Below are 17278 nucleotides of genomic sequence, written 5' to 3' on the forward strand. Positions count from 1 at the left end.
CTCTGTTGTGCCCTTTGCATCCAGGGCCCACGCTCTTCCCAAACGTCCTCTGGTGCCAGGGAAGTTGCCCTGAAACCACAGCAGGTAACGCACCTGCACACACCTCCCTCCCCATCCCTGAGAGCAGGAATTCAGCTGCAGTTGGGATCCTCAGGCTGTTCTGACAGTGCGACAGTGAGTCACACTGTGAAGGATGTGACCAGTGATTCAGAGCTGGAAACATCAACAATTTACATGGAAGGAAGGAGATAGGAGGGAACCCGTCTCCCATTTCTCTGCCAGGAACAGGAGGCTGCACTTCCAGCAATGAGGCTGACCCTGGAGGCTGCTCACCAGTGGTCAGTGCAGCTTCTCATCTCCATCCCCATCCCCGTGGGCAGAATGAAAAGCCTCTCCAAGGTGTGTTTGTGTCTCTCCCTATATTCACAAACCCCCTTTGCTACCCCTGGCCCTGATGCTGTAGCTGCTCCTTGTGCTGATCTGTTATAAACTGTTGCCAAAATCGCCTCTTCTTGCAGAGCAGAGCAGCAAACTCTTGGTTTATTTATGTATTTAACACCCCACACACAACATTTTGCCTCTGGATATCAAGTGTGAAGCTGCTGCCTGGAAAGAGAGTGGAGTTTAATTAGGACACATGCTTTCCTTTGTCTCTGATGACAATTACAGCCTTAGTGTCTGGGGAAGGGGCTGCTGGAGGAGTGCATGGGACTCAGCTCCCCTCTGTTGGGGTCTCAGGCTGTCAGAGACCTGAGTCACTTGTAAGGGGGAATTCTTGCAGCTCTGCCTGTCCCAACGACACCAAAAATTCACCATACAGATGCCCACCCAGTTCCACCCTGGCTGTGGGCAGAGAATCTCCCCCCAGCACAGGTTTTGTTCTCTCCCCCTTCCCCAAAGAGCTGACCCCCAGGGCCAGGTCCCCTCCTCCCTGCAGGGCTTTGCTCTCTCCCACATCAACGGGACTTAGCTGTGATGCCAAGATAATTCCCAGGGATTTAGGAGCTCATTTCATTTGATCTGGCTTGTTAATTCCCAATCAAGTGCTGATTAGAGGCCAGGGAGCAGAGCTGGAAAACTCACTTGCAGGTTCCTTGGTGTGGTCCTGGAGGGGAACAAAAGCTCCCGTGGAGGCTCAGGCTGTAACTGCACCTTGTGGCCTTGGGAAAGGGAAAGTGGGAATCATCTAGCAGACAGATCGGGCAAAGTGGGGGATTTAATAGGGTTCAACATATACAGACAACAGAGCAAAGGGCTCCTGTGCCCACCAGCCACACCCCCACAGCTGCTCCCCCAGCATGGGGCAGCATCACTGGGCTCCTCATGGGACTCATCCCGTGCGTCCCATAAAGAGCCAGGAGCTGCAGGGATTCAAGGGCTTTCCCAGGCTCTCCTCAGGTCCTGGAGCTGTTTGTGAGGGGACCATCCCAGTCCTGGAGCTGTTTGTGAGGGGACAATGAGGAGCAGCAGTGGGGGCACATCCTTGCCGTTGGGCTAGTGCCAGCTCCAGCGTTCGCTGCCATTCTGGGTGTGGAGGGGAAGCTCCAGCTGCAGGGCAGGAACATCCTGCTCTGCTCTGGGAAAGCTCTGAATGTTCAAAAAAGTACTCATTCCTTCAGGATTCACCGTCGGCTGCTGGACCTTGGTGGGACTTGGGAGCTGTCAGTGCTTCGACCGCGGAATCCTGCGGCTGTGACCTCCTCCAGGAAGCTGCCAGGAAAGGTTCAGGTCAGTGGGACAAGGACCAGAGATCTGCTCATGGCACCCTGATACTTGTCCCAGAGGTATCCAAGGCCAGAGGGGCTGTGACTGTCCCCAGCACAAGCCTCAGGCCCGCTGGCATCACACCCCCACAGCTGGGAGCAGCTCCCAAAGCCAGGAATGCTCCCAGCTGCAAGGATGCTGCCCGAGGATGGTTCCTCTGGCAAGTGGCACCACGGCCATTCCCAGGCTGACTCATCCCTCAGTGTGCTGATCAGGTGATCCCAACAGCAGTGCTTAAAAAAATACCCCAAAAGATAAAGAAATACAAACCAAGATATGCCACAAATCCTACAGAAATGGGATTCCCCTGAACTGGGACTGGAGCAGATAGAGTTGTGAATCTTCAGGGGCTTGAAAAATAGTAAAACCCTCAAATCTCCTGCAAAACCCTGCAGCAACACCCAGCTCTGAGTCCCATCAGACACAGCTGGGAGGGGGCACAGCCGGGGCACTGCCCACCGTGGCACCAGCTCTGGCACAGGCTCTGGCACCTGGCTTTGTGCTCCAGCCTGAGCTCTCCCTCCTCCAGGTTATTTTTAGGCACTAGAACCAGGCAGAACTGAGCTCTGGCAGGGAATGACTGGTGTTTTTCGGGTCTCTGGTTCTGTGCTGTCTGGAGCAGGTTGTACCTGTGACCAGTGACACCTCAGGGTCCTTTGGCACGGCCTCTCTGAGCACATTCCCAGTCTGCAGCGACTGGAGGCAAGATCCAAACTCCCACCTGCCCTCCAGGGATGAGCTGCACCACAGCACAAATCCCCCCTGCTGAGGCTGCTGTTCCAAGGACCCTGCAGATCCTGCAGGAACAGGACCCAGCACAGGCATCTGCAGGTACCTCCACAGCTCCCAGCCAGGGCCTGGAGATGGAACTCTCAGGAGAAATGAGCCTTGTGCAGTGAGGAGGGTCCCCAGGAGGATCCGGTGCCACCACTGTAACTGGGTAACTGGGTCAGGCCCCACATCCTGGGATTAATCCCAGCAGGTTCATCTCAACCTGCCCAGGATGAGTCAGCCCCAGCACCAGATGTTCCTGGCAAACCCTTTTTATCCGATTATTGATCCTTTGTAACCCTTTCTCCTCCAAACCCTGCGGAATTGCTCTGGAATCCCTAGGAGCAGAGCGGATTCTCCATCCTTTGGGCCACCCCTCTGGGCCCACAGATGTTGGTCCCAGTTCCAGCAGGGAGTAAGAACAATGGGACCAGGATTAGGTGCTTACACGGCTGCTCAGCGCATTAACACCCAAATCCCCTTGTTTCTGGTGACATATCTGCCCTAATCCCACGGGAATCAGCAAGGCCATGGATTACGTGAGGGGTTGGGACACACTAAAACCTGGCTTTCCTCGTATCAGACACCCTATGGATGTGCTGAGATATCCCTGATCCTAGGGCACTGTGCTGAAATCGTGGGTAACAGTGGACAGGAGACAGTTTTTTTGTCCTTCCATCCTCAGGGAAACCTTATCCAAGAGAAAATGGATCATTTGGGACAGGGCTGTTTCAGAACAGGCCCTTTGCTGTCCTCTCCAGGCAGGACCGGGCCACATCCAGCCCTTCCAAAGCACCAGCCTTTTATTTTCCTTTATTTTTTTTTTTTCCCTACTTCATTCTTTGAAATGCAAATTTGGATACAGAATCCCAGTTTTTCTGTAAATAATTCAGGGACTGCACAGCAGCAGAGCCCAAACCAGCCCGGGTGGCTCCTAGCAGCACCAATCCAAGCAGATCCAATGATGGAGCTGCAGATCCTGAGCTTCAGCAGCAGCTCAGGATTTTCCCACCATCCCACACTGAGCACTGGGAATCTGGAGAGAATTCCTGCTCTCCTGCCTGGCCAGCAGCAAACTGTGCTGATGGGAAGCAATTCCCACTGTGGCCTCAATTCTTTCCTGTGCCCAAAGTGAGTAATTTGGGTTCAGGAAAAGTTATTTGTATTTATAAACCAGACATTTCCCACAGAATTCCATACTGACAGGGATCTTTGCCCACCTTCAGCAAAGCAGCTGCAGGTTCATTCAGTGCTGAATTCATATGTGGTGCCCTGGCTTCCCATTGTTATGAACTAGAAAAACTCAGCAGAAAACTCTACTTGCCTGCCCTTGAACTCATGGAAATGCAAGTTAAACCTCCAGCTCAGGGATGTGTCCCAGAGCCACCATGAGCACAGCTGGGTCCGGAGCACTGACACCCATTTCCATGTTGGGATCCCCCAGGCATCCCAAATTCCTGCCCTGCCAGCAGTTTCACAGGCAGGATCTGCAGAGGGGTGGGTTTTACCTCCTGGTGTTGTGGATGGTGGTGCCACCCAGGACGATGCGGACGCCGGGGTTGGAGCGGTTCAGGTTGAACACAGCCAGAGCCTCCTCGTAGGTGGCCCCTCCGATGAGGAACACGATAATGTCCTGAGGCCTGGGATAAAGGCACAGATCATGGAATGGTTTGGCTTGAAGGGACCTCAAAGCTCATCTCTCAGGGACACACCTTCCACCAGACCAGCTGGATCCAAGCCCTGTCCAACCTAGCCTTGGACACTTTCTGGGATGGAGCAGCCACAAATATTGAGCTGGGATCAGACAAAGCCAAGGATAAATCCTGCACCTTGGAGGCAGTGATCCATGATCCTGAGGGTGCCTCCTCTAGACCCTCCCTCATCTCTGTGACATGCCGAGCTGAAAACAACCCACTGAATCCCCCAAAAACCTCTCCTCTCCTAAACTTTCACCCACAGCCCTGAGCAGCCTCCAGCAGCACCACCCCGGTCCCTGTGGATCCACGTGCCATGTTTAATGCATGATCTGCTGGGGCTGGGAAATCAGGATCGATTCTGGAGTCAGGCAAGGACACAGGCTGCAGGAGCTGTGCTGCCTTGGAGCTCCCAGGCTCAGGGCTTGTGACTGATCAGGAACTGCCAGGATTTGTGCCTCAGTTCACCTGAGGGGACATTTCCCAGCCAGCAGGGAAATGTGGGATGGTCGAGGGAAGGCAAGCAAGAGGAAGGAGGGAAAGAGGGAAGGACCTGCCTCCATCCCAACACAAATTCAGGTGTGCTGTGCACATCCTGCTTTCAAGTGAGCTGCTCCTTCCTTCCTTCTGTAACCACGCTCCCAATCCCTTGGAAGGACCAACACCAGGGATTTCTTTCTTGGATCACTGCTTGGACAGCATGACCTGGAGCAAAGCTGCTCCTGCCTGGTTGGGACACAGCAACAGAGGGAGCATGTTGGCCACTAGATCTCCATGGATCCCCACACCACTTCCTCCCTGCCCAAGCGGATGTGAGAAAGCAGGGAAAATTCATGGGAAAGGTGAGTGCAGTCCTTTCCCAATGTGATCTGTATCACCACTAAGCACCCAAAGCCTGTCTCCTCAGAGTCTGGGTTAGGTCTGCATGACCCTCTCCAGCAGGATCCCGTTTCCATTGGGAATAGTACTGGCTCAGGCCAGGAGAGCTGCAGCTGGACTATTTTTGGCAGTCCCCAAACACCATCACAGAGCCAGCTCTGATGAGCAAGGGCTTGATCCTTCACCTGAGCCACCCAACGGGAATGGCACATCCGAGCCAGCAAGCCAGGATAAGACATACACCAGTCCTGCTTCAGGGAACATTCTTGGGGATACAAGACCTCCACAATCAAGAGATTTCTGTGCCAAGCCCTAATTCTGTTCATCATCAGTCCAACCATGCTGTGGAGACAGCAGGGATGTCCCAGTGGCAGGGGCAGCCAGTGTGTCCCAGTGCAGGCTGTGCCCCAAAGGCCCCACATACCTGTCCCGGAGCGTGTTGGGGCCCAGGTAGGGATATTGGCTGTCCTTGAGCTTTCCCTTGATGAGCTGGTCCAGGGTTTCCTGGAGCAGGGGCTGGTGCTGGGTGTACACGTTCTCGATGCCCTGCAGCCGGAGAGAAGCTCTTTAGGAATTGGCCCAGCAAGGAAGGAGGATCAGCAGAGGCACAGCAGGTACTACCCCTGAATTTAGGATTGAGAAGCTCTCCAGCAGCTCACTCCCGTTGCTCTCAGTGGAATCAGGCCCTGAAGCCACCAAGCCAACAGCCCACAGCATTCCTGCCAGCCCTGCTCCTCCTCTGGGCTGCAGTTTTGGTTGAGTCTGTCCCCATTTCCCCAAGGCATCTCGGTACCTTCAGGCCTTTGAGGAACTGCTTGGTGATGGCCACGGCATCCTTGGGGCTGAACAGGTCACTGCCTCGGACACGCTTCCCTCCATACTCCACCACGGCGGACACCAGCTGTGCAGGGAGAGGGCAGGAGCCCCGTCAGCCTGGCAGCTCCTTCCAGGCTGTGCTGAGGAGTCACTGCAGACACCTCGTGGAGGTGTGGAATGGGGACAAGGAGCCACGGAGGCGATCCCAATGGAACTGCTCATGGAGGTGAGGGGGCAGAGCAGCAGCACACCCACACCCCCCAGACCCTCCTGCTTGAGGAGAGGCTTCATCTCCATCGCCTGCAGCAGCGACATCAGCTCCTCCACACGAGGTGACATCATCCCGCTCCTCCACCTCCTCCCCAGCTGCTCCTGGCACTGCTGCCTGTTCCCTCCCTGCCAGCTCCTCTCCATCCCCAGCCCCTCGCTGCAGCCACTGCCTGTGCTGCAGAAGCTGGGGAAAGTGGGGGAGGAAAAGAAGAGAGGAAGCACATCCCAGGCCCATGTACGTGCCACACTCCTCTCCCAGCAGGCTCCTGCCATCCCTTCTTTATTAAATCCTTCATAATATCACAGAATCACAGACTAGTCAGGAGTGGAAGGGACCTCTGGAGTCCAACCCCAAACATCACTGATTTAGGAAATGAAAATCGAGTCACTCATTTAAAACACCTTTTAAAGCCACACTCACAGGTCCCAGCCGAGCTCACAGCTCTGTGCAACAACACAGCCCTGGGCTGACCCGGAGCAGGCAGGTTTCACCCCAAACAGCAGCGATTCCCCCATCCTGTGGGACACCAGAGCTGCCCCCACCCTGCCTCACCTCGGGGTGACCCTGCAGTACCTGCCCTGCCTCACCCTGGGGTTACCCCGCTGTACCTGCCCCCCATCCTGCCCCACCCCGGGGTTACCTGGCAGTACTTGCCCTGCCGCACCCCGGGGTTACCTGGTGGTACCTGCCCCCATCCTGCCCCACCCCGGGGTTACCTGGCAGTACCTGCCCCCTGTCCTGTCCCACCCTGGGGTTACCTTGTGGTACATGCCCTGCCCCACCCCGGGGTTACCTGGCAGTATCTGCCCCCCATCCTGCCCCACCCCGGGGTTACCTGGTGGTACTTTCCCCCCATCCTGCCCCACCTGGGGTTACCTGGTGGTACCTGCCCTGCCCCACCCCGGGGTTACCTGGCGGTACCTGCCCCCATCGTGCCCCACCTGGGGTTACCTGGCGGTACCTGCCCTGCCCCACCCTGGGGTTACCTGCCCTGCCCCACCCGGGGTTACCTGGCGGTACCTGCCCCCATCGTGCCCCACCTGGGGTTACCTGGCAGTACCTGCCCTGCCCCACCCTGGGGTTACCTGCCCTGCCCCACCCTGGGGTTACCTGCCCTGCCCCACCCGGGGTTACCTTGCGTTACCTGCCCTGCCCCACCCGGGGTTACCTTGCGGTACCTGCCCTGCCCCACCCCGGGGTTACCTGGCAGTACCTGCCCTGCCCCACCCGGGGTTACCTTGCGGTACCTGCCCTGCCCCACCCGGGGTTACCTTGCGGTACCTGTCGGTGCCGCCGCGGCCGCGCAGCTCCTCCAGCAGTGCCGGGAGGCCGCTGCTGGCGTGGCGCTCGTAGCGCAGCGCGTAGAGCATCACCAGCCGTGCCGCGTCCAGCTCCGACACCCGCGGGCTCTGCAGCAGCCGCCGCACGCTCTGCGGGACACACGGCACCGCTCAGAGCCACACCGCACTGCTCCAGTGCCCACAGCCTCGGGGACACGGAGGCCGACTGCCTTCAGTGGTGTCACCGGCTTATCAGTCATTTATCAGTCACTTATCAGACTGGTTTCACTGGTGTCGCTGCCCAGCAACAACACTGCCACAGGGGCAGTGCAAGAGGATCCAGTTGTGGCATAAACCCCACAGCCCGGCTTCCTCAGGTGTTTCACAGGAGGATTTACTGGAGTACCGGTTGGTTTTGGGTCTTTCCATGGAACTGGGAATTCACAACACACCTCTGATGGGTCCTGAGCCCCTTGTGGTGCTGCAGGAGGGGGAGGTTGTGCACAGGCACTGACACCTCCAAGCTCTGCCTGGGTCTTTCCAGCTTGAGCAGAGCCACCCCACAGGTTCCATCACTACAGTGGCTGCAAAAAAACCCTCAGGCAATCCCCCCAACTCCATTTCCTTTTTGGAGGGTGCAAGGCAGAGGCATCAAAGTCTCAGCAAACCTTTGGATGTGAGACGTGGAGGAATAAACTGCACATTTGGAAGAAAAGGAGGGAAGGAATTAAAGCATGGAAAGAGAGATCCCAGCTACAGGGAAGAGCAGGGATCTGTTATCACTCCTGATCTGCTGCTGGATTCACCACCTTGGCCCAGATGTTTGTTGGCATCTATTTAACTGATGCTGACTAAAAACACAGCATAAAATCCTGGCTGTGAGGAGGAATTTCACCATTGAAGGTCAGGAATTCACCTGTGAGGGGAGAGCCAGAGCCCCAGGGAGGTTCCTGTGCTGGCAGCGCCAGGACCAGCAGGAAGCAGAGAACAGAACAGCCATTGTCCTTGGGAGGAGCCGGGATTCCAACCCTCCATTCAGCTCCCAGGCCTCATGCACTGTGTCAGGGTTAATGAGAGCCCAGGGGAGGAAGAACCCAAATGTCCCAGACTGGGGGGGGCAAGGCCATCAGAGATCCAACAATCCCTGAAGTGACATCAGGGGAGAACAATTCCACCCTTATTCCAGGCTCTGGCTGCTGCTTCTTGTCCCGTGGCCTTGCCCCTCTTGCTGCCAGTGGGAGCCGCAGCAGGGACAGCCCAGGGTGGGGTGGCTGCAGGGACAAAGATCCCACCTACAGGGGTTTCCATTTATTTCCAAGCTCCTGCATATCTTCCAGTGGCCTCAGTTGCCAGAAATACAACAGGGCTTTTCAGGAACAGGGCTGGATGGAAACTGAGGAAACTGAGGCAGCATTTCTGCTCTAAAACTGGAGAAATGCTGTTTGTGTAGAGCAGGACCAAGGTGACCACAGGAACACCAGGATTCACCTGGCACCAGCTCTGTTCTGTGTATATTCCATCAAAAATCATGGCTCACGGTGCAGGGAGGGAACAGACTGGGAATATTTGACTTTTAAACTGCAACAACCTGAGCTGGAGACAGTGATACAGCATGAGGACCTCAGAGGCTGCTTCCAGCAAACACATTTCTGGCTGCATTCCCAGTTCCATACTCAGCCATGTAAATCCTGCCAGACACCAGCTATGGAATCCCATCCCTACACTCGCTGGTCCATAGGGAAGCATCAGCCCAGGGAATGCCAGCACATTCCACCTCTGGGGACAGTCCAGTGTTATCCCCTCGGCCCCCACCTGGAGTTCAGAGTCACAGAGGTGGGGAAGAAACTGATCTCAAACCTGCTGGAAATGCTTTTCCTCATTTCCCAATCCCTCTGCTTCCCCAGTGCCATGCAGGTGTCTTTTATGTGTTGGGAATCCCCCTCCACTACTGAAAATCAAGGAATCATTTCTCAGAAGTGAGTGCTCTGAGCCAGCCCCATCCCAAAGCTGCTGTTGAACACCAGCCCAAATCCATCACCACTGACTCTGCCAGACCCTGCTCTGATCACGGCACAAGGGGCCACACTCAGCTGTCACAGAGCCTCCCTCCAGCTTTTCCAGGCCTCTCTGCCAAAGAAATCTTGGATCTAAGAGTCCTTCCAGTGGCTTTTCTTAAAAAAATACATAAAGACAATTCCACGGATTCCAGCTCTTCTCCTGCTCAGCAAACACATCAGCTCCTGCATAGCATCTGAGGTTGTTTTATCCTAGTGCCTGCCAGAAGCCAACTGGCTGAATATAATGAAAGAATGTTGGATTGTGGGATGTAAGGACAGGATTTGCAAAGATGCTTCTCAAGCCAGTTATTAACGATGACTCATTCCCATCTGAGCTGAGCGCCGAGGAGCAATTCCACATGCAGTGTCCCTCCCCACAGGGTATCCACACACAGAGCTCCCACTGCCTCCCAGCATCAAATCCCCACTGCCAAGGGAGTGATGGGATGAAACCCCCCCAGTCCAGAGCCAGGATGAGTACCTGGAGGGCACTGGAATGGTCATTCTGGCAGGCCAGCTCCTGCTCCACCTCTGACACCTCCAGCAGGTTCCGCTCCGCCACGAGCCGGGACAGCTCCCCCACCACTGTCACGTGCTTGGACACTGTGCCTGACATCTTCTTGAACTGAGGGTAGTTCTCCACAAAGGCCTGTGATGGGAAACTGAGGCAGTGGGTGCTTCCAGGGAAAAGCAGGAGATAGAAGATGGGTGCAGCCAGCCATAAACTGCACAAATTCCCAGCAATTCTCTGCAGGTGTGCAGATGATCAGACACCTTGAACTCAGGAGCCCACAGGATTTCTCTCATTACCAGGAGATTTCTGGGAGGGATGTACTTTTTATTTACTCCTAACATTGAAGGATGGGACACAGCTGGGATGGACTTTGTTCGTACCTTCATATCCGCTATGGACTCCAGCTTCTGCTGCTCCTTTGGCTTCCTCTTCTGGAAATCCTCCATCAGGTTCTTGATGTTGGTGCCAATCTCAGCGAAGTTCAGGTACATGTTCTGTGTGGAACAAGATGGGAAGCAGAGGGAAACTCATTTGAGAGAGTCTTGACCAAGGAAGAACCTTGAGCAGCTGGAGAAGGTAGCTCCATCCCCCAAAACCTGCAGCAGGGTTTGAAATCAAACTACAAACACGTTTTCTAGGACATGTAATCTCACATCAGATGTCACTGGTGCTGCACACTGACAGTCACAAATGGCACATCCCCACCCTGAGGCTCAAAGTCATCGGGAAGCTCCTTTCCCATGGCAAACCCCCAGGTTTGGGTGCTGGAGAAGCCTCCCTGGGACACCTACGTTGGCGTAGAACTCATCGTTCTCAGCTGACAGGACGACCTCCCGCAGGTCCTTGCTGATCCCCGGCACCCGGGACAGGTCGATGCGGTTGTTGTTGATCCCCAGCAGCTCGTGCACCATGGCCTGGTACGTCCACTGCCAGGGGACAGAGGAAGGCAAAGGGATGACCTTGGTGAGACACAGCACTGGGAAATCAATGGACTTCAGCTGAACCCAGCCAGAGCTGCTCCAGGACACACAGCAGAGTTTGGGAGTGTGTCCCTCAGAGCAGCCAAGACATTCCGATGAAAATAAATATCATGGATGAATAATCAGATGGGGAGACAGTGCAGAGGGAAACCTCCCCCCTCCAGGGCCATTCCAGAATCACAGTATCATGGGATGGTTTGGGTTGGAAGGGACATTAAACCCATCCTGTTCATGGCAGGGACACATCCCACCAGATCAGGAATTCCTGCAGGTACCTTCAAAAGAGACTGAAGAGGGATGGGGATTAACATTCCTGTTCCAACACCTCTGTTGGCCACCAAACCCCACAACTTTCTGTCCAGCCAGGGAGAGGTCCCACAGTTCCACTGCAGAATTTCCTACATGCTCCACTGGCAGGAGCATTTCTGCACATCAGGAGTTTCTATTTTTATCCTGAGAAGTCTAATAATAACCCAGAGAGAACGGTGACAGCTGATCAGAGCCCTGCCGTGCCCAACACTCCACTTACATCCCCGGGAATCTCTTCGGGATAGGAAATCCTGAAACAGCAGATAATGCCTGATGCTGAGCACAATCCTAAACACCACAAACCAGGTGTGAGCTGGGCTGTGACAGCCACACCCCTCTGTGACACAGATGTCACCTCCAGCTCCTGCAGAACCGGTGTTACAGCAGCTCTGGGGCTGCTGGTCCCACCCAAGTGCAACTCTTGATCCCCAGGTTCCAAGGGAACCCCACAGAAATGAAGAGAGACTAACAGATCCTGTCAGGATCTGCAGCACAGCATGGAACAAATAAATCCAACAGCTCCCAGCAAATCTAGCAGCCATCAACAACAGAGGGAGACTCAGCAGGGCAAGGTCACTCGACACTTGTGTGCTGCTCACAGCCCCACAAACAACCCTTGGGAAAGGCTCTGCAAAGCACTGGGGCTCCAGAAGCCACGTGGAAGTGCTGGTGGCCCTGCTTTCCAGGGTGCTGGGTCCATCTGCCACTGAAGTCAGCACAAAAAAACCCCCACTCAGGTCTGGAAAACCTAGCCAGGGGATAAAAGAGGGATTTCACAGGGACTGGGAGGAGGAAGCAACACTTTTCTCTCCTACATCCAACCCATGACCTGACAGAGGTAGAACTCCAGCTGCCGCAGGACTCCCACCCCTGCCCCAGCCTGGCACACCTGGGTGTGACTCACCTGGTTCAGGAGTGGGGTGATGGCATCGTCCGACCGGTCCAGGATGAGGAGCAGGGGAGGGACCTCGGTGCGCCGGAAATCAAACAGCTCGTACTCCTTCGTGATCACTTGCTGTGGAGAAATGGGAAAAATCCCACTTGAGCGCCTGGAAAAGGCTCCCTCTCAGCGTGGACTCAGGCACAGAGGGAAGGGAGGGTGAAACCCCAACTGTGCTGCTTTGTCTGCACTGCCAGAAGGAGCTGAAGGCCCCAGGGAACTGGGACACCGCTCCCAGGAATGCTGTACTGGGAGCAGAGCGGGACATGACCTGCCCAGTGCTGGGCCTCGAAGTAAATGATGGAATTTACAGGAACTGACTGAAAACAGGTGTTTCCCTTCACATGTAAAAAACCAACCAAGACTGAATTCATCCTAAAGGGATGTGCTGTGGGTTGCTCTCACCTTCACACACTCGGCCAAGCGCTTTGCTGGCTCTGAGGAGAGCTGGTAGCGGATCATGGGGCACTTCTTCAGGGACAGGAGCAGAGCAGTGAGCCCTTGGGTTGTCCTGGTGAGCTGAGCCGGGTCCCAGCTGCGGCCCTGGAAGGAAAAGCTGCACCTCACATGGATGCACTGGTCCCAAACTTTCCCACATCCTTGTTTCTAAGTCCTGAAGTCTCACAGGAAAGCGCAGCTGCACTGGAGCAGCAGATACCCAGGGGGTGAACACAAACTCCCTGGTGTTCCTCTCCTTGCCACAGCCCATTCCCCTCCAGCAGCTCCCCAGTGCCCCAGGTTATGAGGGCTACACGTTACCCAGTGCAAGGACAACTCGCCGCGTTCCTACCCGACAGCAGCCCAGGAGGTTCAGGGAGAAGACGTGTGGGTTCACCGCAATGTAGTCGCCATAGAACTCCTGGGGAAGGGAGCAGGACAGTCCTGTGTCTCTGACCCTGACCCCATGGGCCAGCACTAGCCACCCAGCCCCCACCACCACCTGGACACACTGGCTCAGACCATCCTTCCTTCCTCCACCCCAAACCCCTCCAACCCCAACCCCGCTGAGAACTCCCCTCCCATTGGGACGGTGCATTGCTCCAGTGCCCAGCTCTTCATCAGCACCACAAACGTGGAATCATGGAATTACTGACTTTGGAAAAGCCCTTTAAGACCACTGAGTCCCTCCAGCACTGCCAAGGCCACCACTAACCCATGCCCACATGGATTTGAACTAGGCAGCACCTTGTGAGACACCAAAAACAGCAGCAGCTGTGAGAGCACAGGGCACAGAGGAATGAGACCTTTTCTGCCTTTTACCTCTTCATCCCACATTTGTGTCCATCCCTCCTCCCACCCAGGCTTGGCATGCACCAGTTGAGAACAACAGCCCTCCTGCTCCCAGTGTCTGGCAGCCCGGACCTTCCCTTTGCTTTTGGATCTACCTAAAACATCCAAACTTCACCTGGACTTCAGCCACGACCTCCTGCTCATCGGCCTCAGCCAAGGCCTTCACATCGCTCTTGCTGATGACGTTGCTGAAATCTGGGAGGAAACAGGGAAGGGACAGTGGGGCTCCATGCAGACCCCGTGGGACGGCAGTCTGATCCCTTCTGGAGCAGGAGCAGATCCCAGAGAGACCCTCTAACCCTGCACCTGCAGGTGTTGGAATCCTGAGCCACCTCCCAGGGATGCTCCCAACTCATTCCCTGCCCATCTCCCCAGCGCCTGGTCCCGCTGCGTCCTGCAGAGCCACAATGACATCTAGAGGCCACTTCACCCAGTTCCTGGCATCCTCCTGACTAATTCCTCGGCTGCAGGACTGCACTTCAACCCCAAACCAGCTGGAGTCATCCTGCCTCATTCCCAAACCCGTGGAACATTCCGTGGCACGAGCAGGACACGTGGGAAGCCCCTGCCTGATACGCCTGGCACAGGAAGGCACCGTGTGATCTGCACTGAGGTGTGGAGCCCGTCCCATCCACACTGGGATGCGGAGCCTGTTCCAGATTTACGGAGCTCCAGGACCCCTGGACTCCTCATACTCACAGATGAAGTAGATGCTGTACTTGGGCCTTCGCAGCTCCTGCACCAGGAGCTCCACGTTCTCCTGGATGGAAACAGCACCAGGAAGAGCAGAGTTAAGGAACACGGAACCATGGAATCGTTAGGGCTGGAAAAGCCTCTGAGATCTCGGTGTCCAGCCATTCCCCCAGCACTGCCAAGGCCACCACAGAGCCCTGTCCCCAGCTGCCACATCCACACGGATTTGAACTATTCCAGGGACTGTGGCCCCACCACTGCCCTGTGACAGGGCTGAACAACCCTTTGCATGAAGGAATTTTCCTGAATCTCCAACTTAAACCTCCCCAGCAGGATTTGAGGCCGTTTCCTCCCGCTCTGCCCCGTACCTTGGTGGGCCGCAGGAAGCAGATGGCCTTGAGGTGCTTCATGGGCTCCCTGTTGGGCGAGTCCAGGCGCTCGAAGAGATAAACCTCGCGCTGCAGGATCTCGGACTGGGTGTACACCACGCTCACGGCGCCGGTCTGAGGGCGGCAGGGGGACAGCGCCCGTCACGGCGGCCCTGAGCCCGGCTCCCGGCCCCGCCGCCCTCCACGCTCCCGGCCCAGCCGCTCACCGTCTCCCGGTCCATCAGCAGCACCTTCATGCCGGGGCCGCTGTCCTCGATCATCTTGGACACGTACTGCCGGACCGCCAGCACCGCGTTCATCTTGGCGGGGATGCTCCTCTACCGGGCTGCCCCTCACCCGCTTCGGCCAGCTTCGGCCCGACTTCGGTCCGGCTTCGGCCCGCTTCGGTCTCTCTTCGGCCCGCTTCGGCCTCTCTTCGGCCCGGCTTCGGCCCCGCCCCGTCCGGCCCCGCCGCCTGCTGGGAGCTGTAGTCCGGCAGCGGGAGCGGCCCCGCCAGCCGCGCCCCCGGGGTCCCGCCGCCCCGGCCCGTCCTTCCCCTCCCGAGGGGACCCGAGCAGTGGAAATGGCTCGGGAGGGCGGAGCAGTTTGACACTGAGCCCAACCGCACTCACCCCACAGTTAAACCCACCCAAACCTACCTTAAAACAACACGAGCCCGCTCCAACCCGCGCTAAATGCACCCTAAAACAAACCTAAGCCCATCCTAAACACACACAAACCCCCTCCAGGTCTACCCAAACCACCTCAAACACCCCCAGATCGTCGCAGACCCACCCCAAGCTCCCAGGAAGGCTCGGCACACCCGAGGCTCCCCCTGGGGTCCCCAAAGACAAAGGACGTGACTCGGTTTCACTGAGCTGCTCCTGGAAATTGGGGATGGACAAGGCTGGTGCTCCGGGACCAGCCCGGCCCCGCTAATCCCGGGAGCAGGACGCTGGGATTAGGTGCTATTCCCGGCAGGACAGAGCTGACCCGGGGCCAGGCACTCCCCCGCTGCCAAAGTCCTATTTATAACGGGGGATAACAATTAATTAATGAGTATGTCCTGCCTTTCACTTCCAATTATGCGGCTCCCACTTCCTCTCAGAGTGACGGACACCTTTGTCGTCTTTAATCCTTCAATTTCCTGCCAAGATTTTGCTTTTCACTTCCAAACACTTTGGCTCTTCTTTCCTGGAGGCTGGAGAGTTTTGCACACGTACAAACCCCAAAGATCTGAGTGGTTTAAATAGGGATTTACCTAGAAAAATACAACTCCAGTATTTTCTTTCTTACTTTTTTTTTATTTCTTGCCTGATTTTGTTTCTCACATCCAAACTGATGCTTTAAGGAGTGTGTGGGTGCTCCTGGCCAAAGGATACACACAGTAACGGCAAATGGTATAAAAAATTGGGATTTAATTGCATCTGATTGATTTCTGGCCTTATTGTTAAATGATTCAGTGTCTGGAAAGTGCTGGTTTAGTTATTGTCCAGTTTTCTTGGAAATGCTTTTGGATTTTATTTGTGAACTAACCAAACCCAGGGTGTCATCTCCTCTTTAAATCCGTCTTTGTCCTTGTCCTTAGGGAAGACAAACCCCTTCTTGTGCCATTTTAATGAAATGAATCACAAACCAAATCTCTGAGGCTTCTCGGTGGGATGTTTACCCCTCGTTTGCAGGTAAAACATTTTAAGCAACTTTTATTCTGCAGAAATTTTACACTTTTCATTCCCCACAGGCTGATTGGTGGGGTGGGAGAACAGTTCCATGTCCCAGGAGTGGTTGTAATCATGGATTTATTTAGGCTGGAAAAGATCTCTGCATTTGCTGTAATTTTCAATTATACTTGAAGCATTTATTCAAGTATAATTTCTGTAAATAACCCTGATTTAACCTCACCAACAACTTCCCTGGGCCTGTCACCATTGTCCAGGCACGAGGACAGACGTTGGTCCCTAAATTGAGGCAATAGGATTGTCCTGGATTATGGCACTGCTATTTTAAGGGATTGAATTTGGCGTCGATTCTTTTCAAAAGCAATGGATTCTCCACTCCTGATTCCAAGGGGGAATGGCCAGGGCAGCCTGTGCCATCCCTGTGTGGTGCAGTTGTCCTTGTCCCTGGCTCTGGAGGGACCAGCAGCACCCATCTCGGGGTCTGGGTGTTGGGAATGACCCCAGGAGTGTAAAAATCCTCATTTCCCAGCCCATGCAGGCAAAGAAGGAGTCTGAGTGCACAGGGTCGGCTTCTCAAGGTTGTTTATTTTCCCTTTTCTAGAACATTCTTTCTCTGCCCTGCTGAGCTCTGTCCAGCAGCTCGGCCATGGCATTCTGTCTGCCCTCAGGGCAGTGTTCACATTTTATACTCAAAACTCTGTGTGCTATATTTACAATATTGTGCCAATATCTGTAATTTCTAGTGGACAGTGTGTCCCTGCCTTAAACCAACAGAAAAGTGTCACCACCACAGCAAGACATGGAGGGCAAGGAGAAGGAGAAGAAGGTCAGGACACGCCCAAATCCCTCCATCTTGCACCCCTGAACCCCATTCTAAAAACCCCTAAATTCTACTTTTCCACCCTGTGTTAACTCAACTACCACACTACTCAAACCCTTGTGGCTTGTAATTCCTCACACAAAGTTGGCAGCT

General features: G+C 55.2%; 1 protein-coding gene across 2 annotated transcripts; it reads right to left on the reverse strand.

Annotated features, from left to right (window-relative positions):
* Nucleotides 1–1198: 1198 nt before the first annotated feature.
* On the reverse strand, nt 1199–16031 carry VPS45 (vacuolar protein sorting 45 homolog). Of its 2 annotated transcripts, XM_054000892.1 has the most exons (15): nt 14854–16030; nt 14627–14761; nt 14265–14325; nt 13681–13760; nt 13066–13134; nt 12681–12818; nt 12240–12350; nt 10838–10972; nt 10427–10540; nt 10014–10181; nt 7467–7625; nt 5902–6009; nt 5533–5654; nt 4044–4175; nt 1199–1710 (listed from the first exon to the last, which is right to left on the reverse strand). In XM_054000892.1, exons 1-15 carry the CDS (start codon nt 14944–14946, stop codon nt 1623–1625), a joined length of 1713 nt encoding a protein of 570 aa, XP_053856867.1. In that variant the 5' UTR covers nt 14947–16030; the 3' UTR covers nt 1199–1622. The 2 variants fall into 2 exon arrangements, with proteins under 2 accessions (XP_053856867.1, XP_053856868.1); XM_054000893.1 differs by lacking the exon at nt 7467–7625 and having other exon boundaries at nt 14854–16031.
* Between the last annotated feature and the right edge of the window lie 1247 nt (nt 16032–17278).

The sequence above is a fragment of the Vidua macroura genome, chromosome 29, assembly GCF_024509145.1.
Source record: "Vidua macroura isolate BioBank_ID:100142 chromosome 29, ASM2450914v1, whole genome shotgun sequence".
Classification (NCBI taxonomy): domain Eukaryota; kingdom Metazoa; phylum Chordata; class Aves; order Passeriformes; family Viduidae; genus Vidua; species Vidua macroura.

What these genes read in the sequence shown, in the direction of transcription:
- VPS45 (XM_054000892.1), bottom strand. Translation starts at nt 14,946, where the DNA reads ATGAACGCGGTGCTGGCGGTCCGGCAGTACGTGTCCAAGATGATCGAG. An exon ending in ACCTCCTGGGCTGCTGTCGG is followed by an intron (nt 12,819 to 13,065) that starts GTAGGAACGCGG and finishes TTTTCCTTCCAG; the next exon opens with GGCCGCAGCTGGGACCCGGC. An exon ending in ACGATGAGTTCTACGCCAAC is followed by an intron (nt 10,541 to 10,837) that starts GTAGGTGTCCCA and finishes TGTTCCACACAG; the next exon opens with AACATGTACCTGAACTTCGC.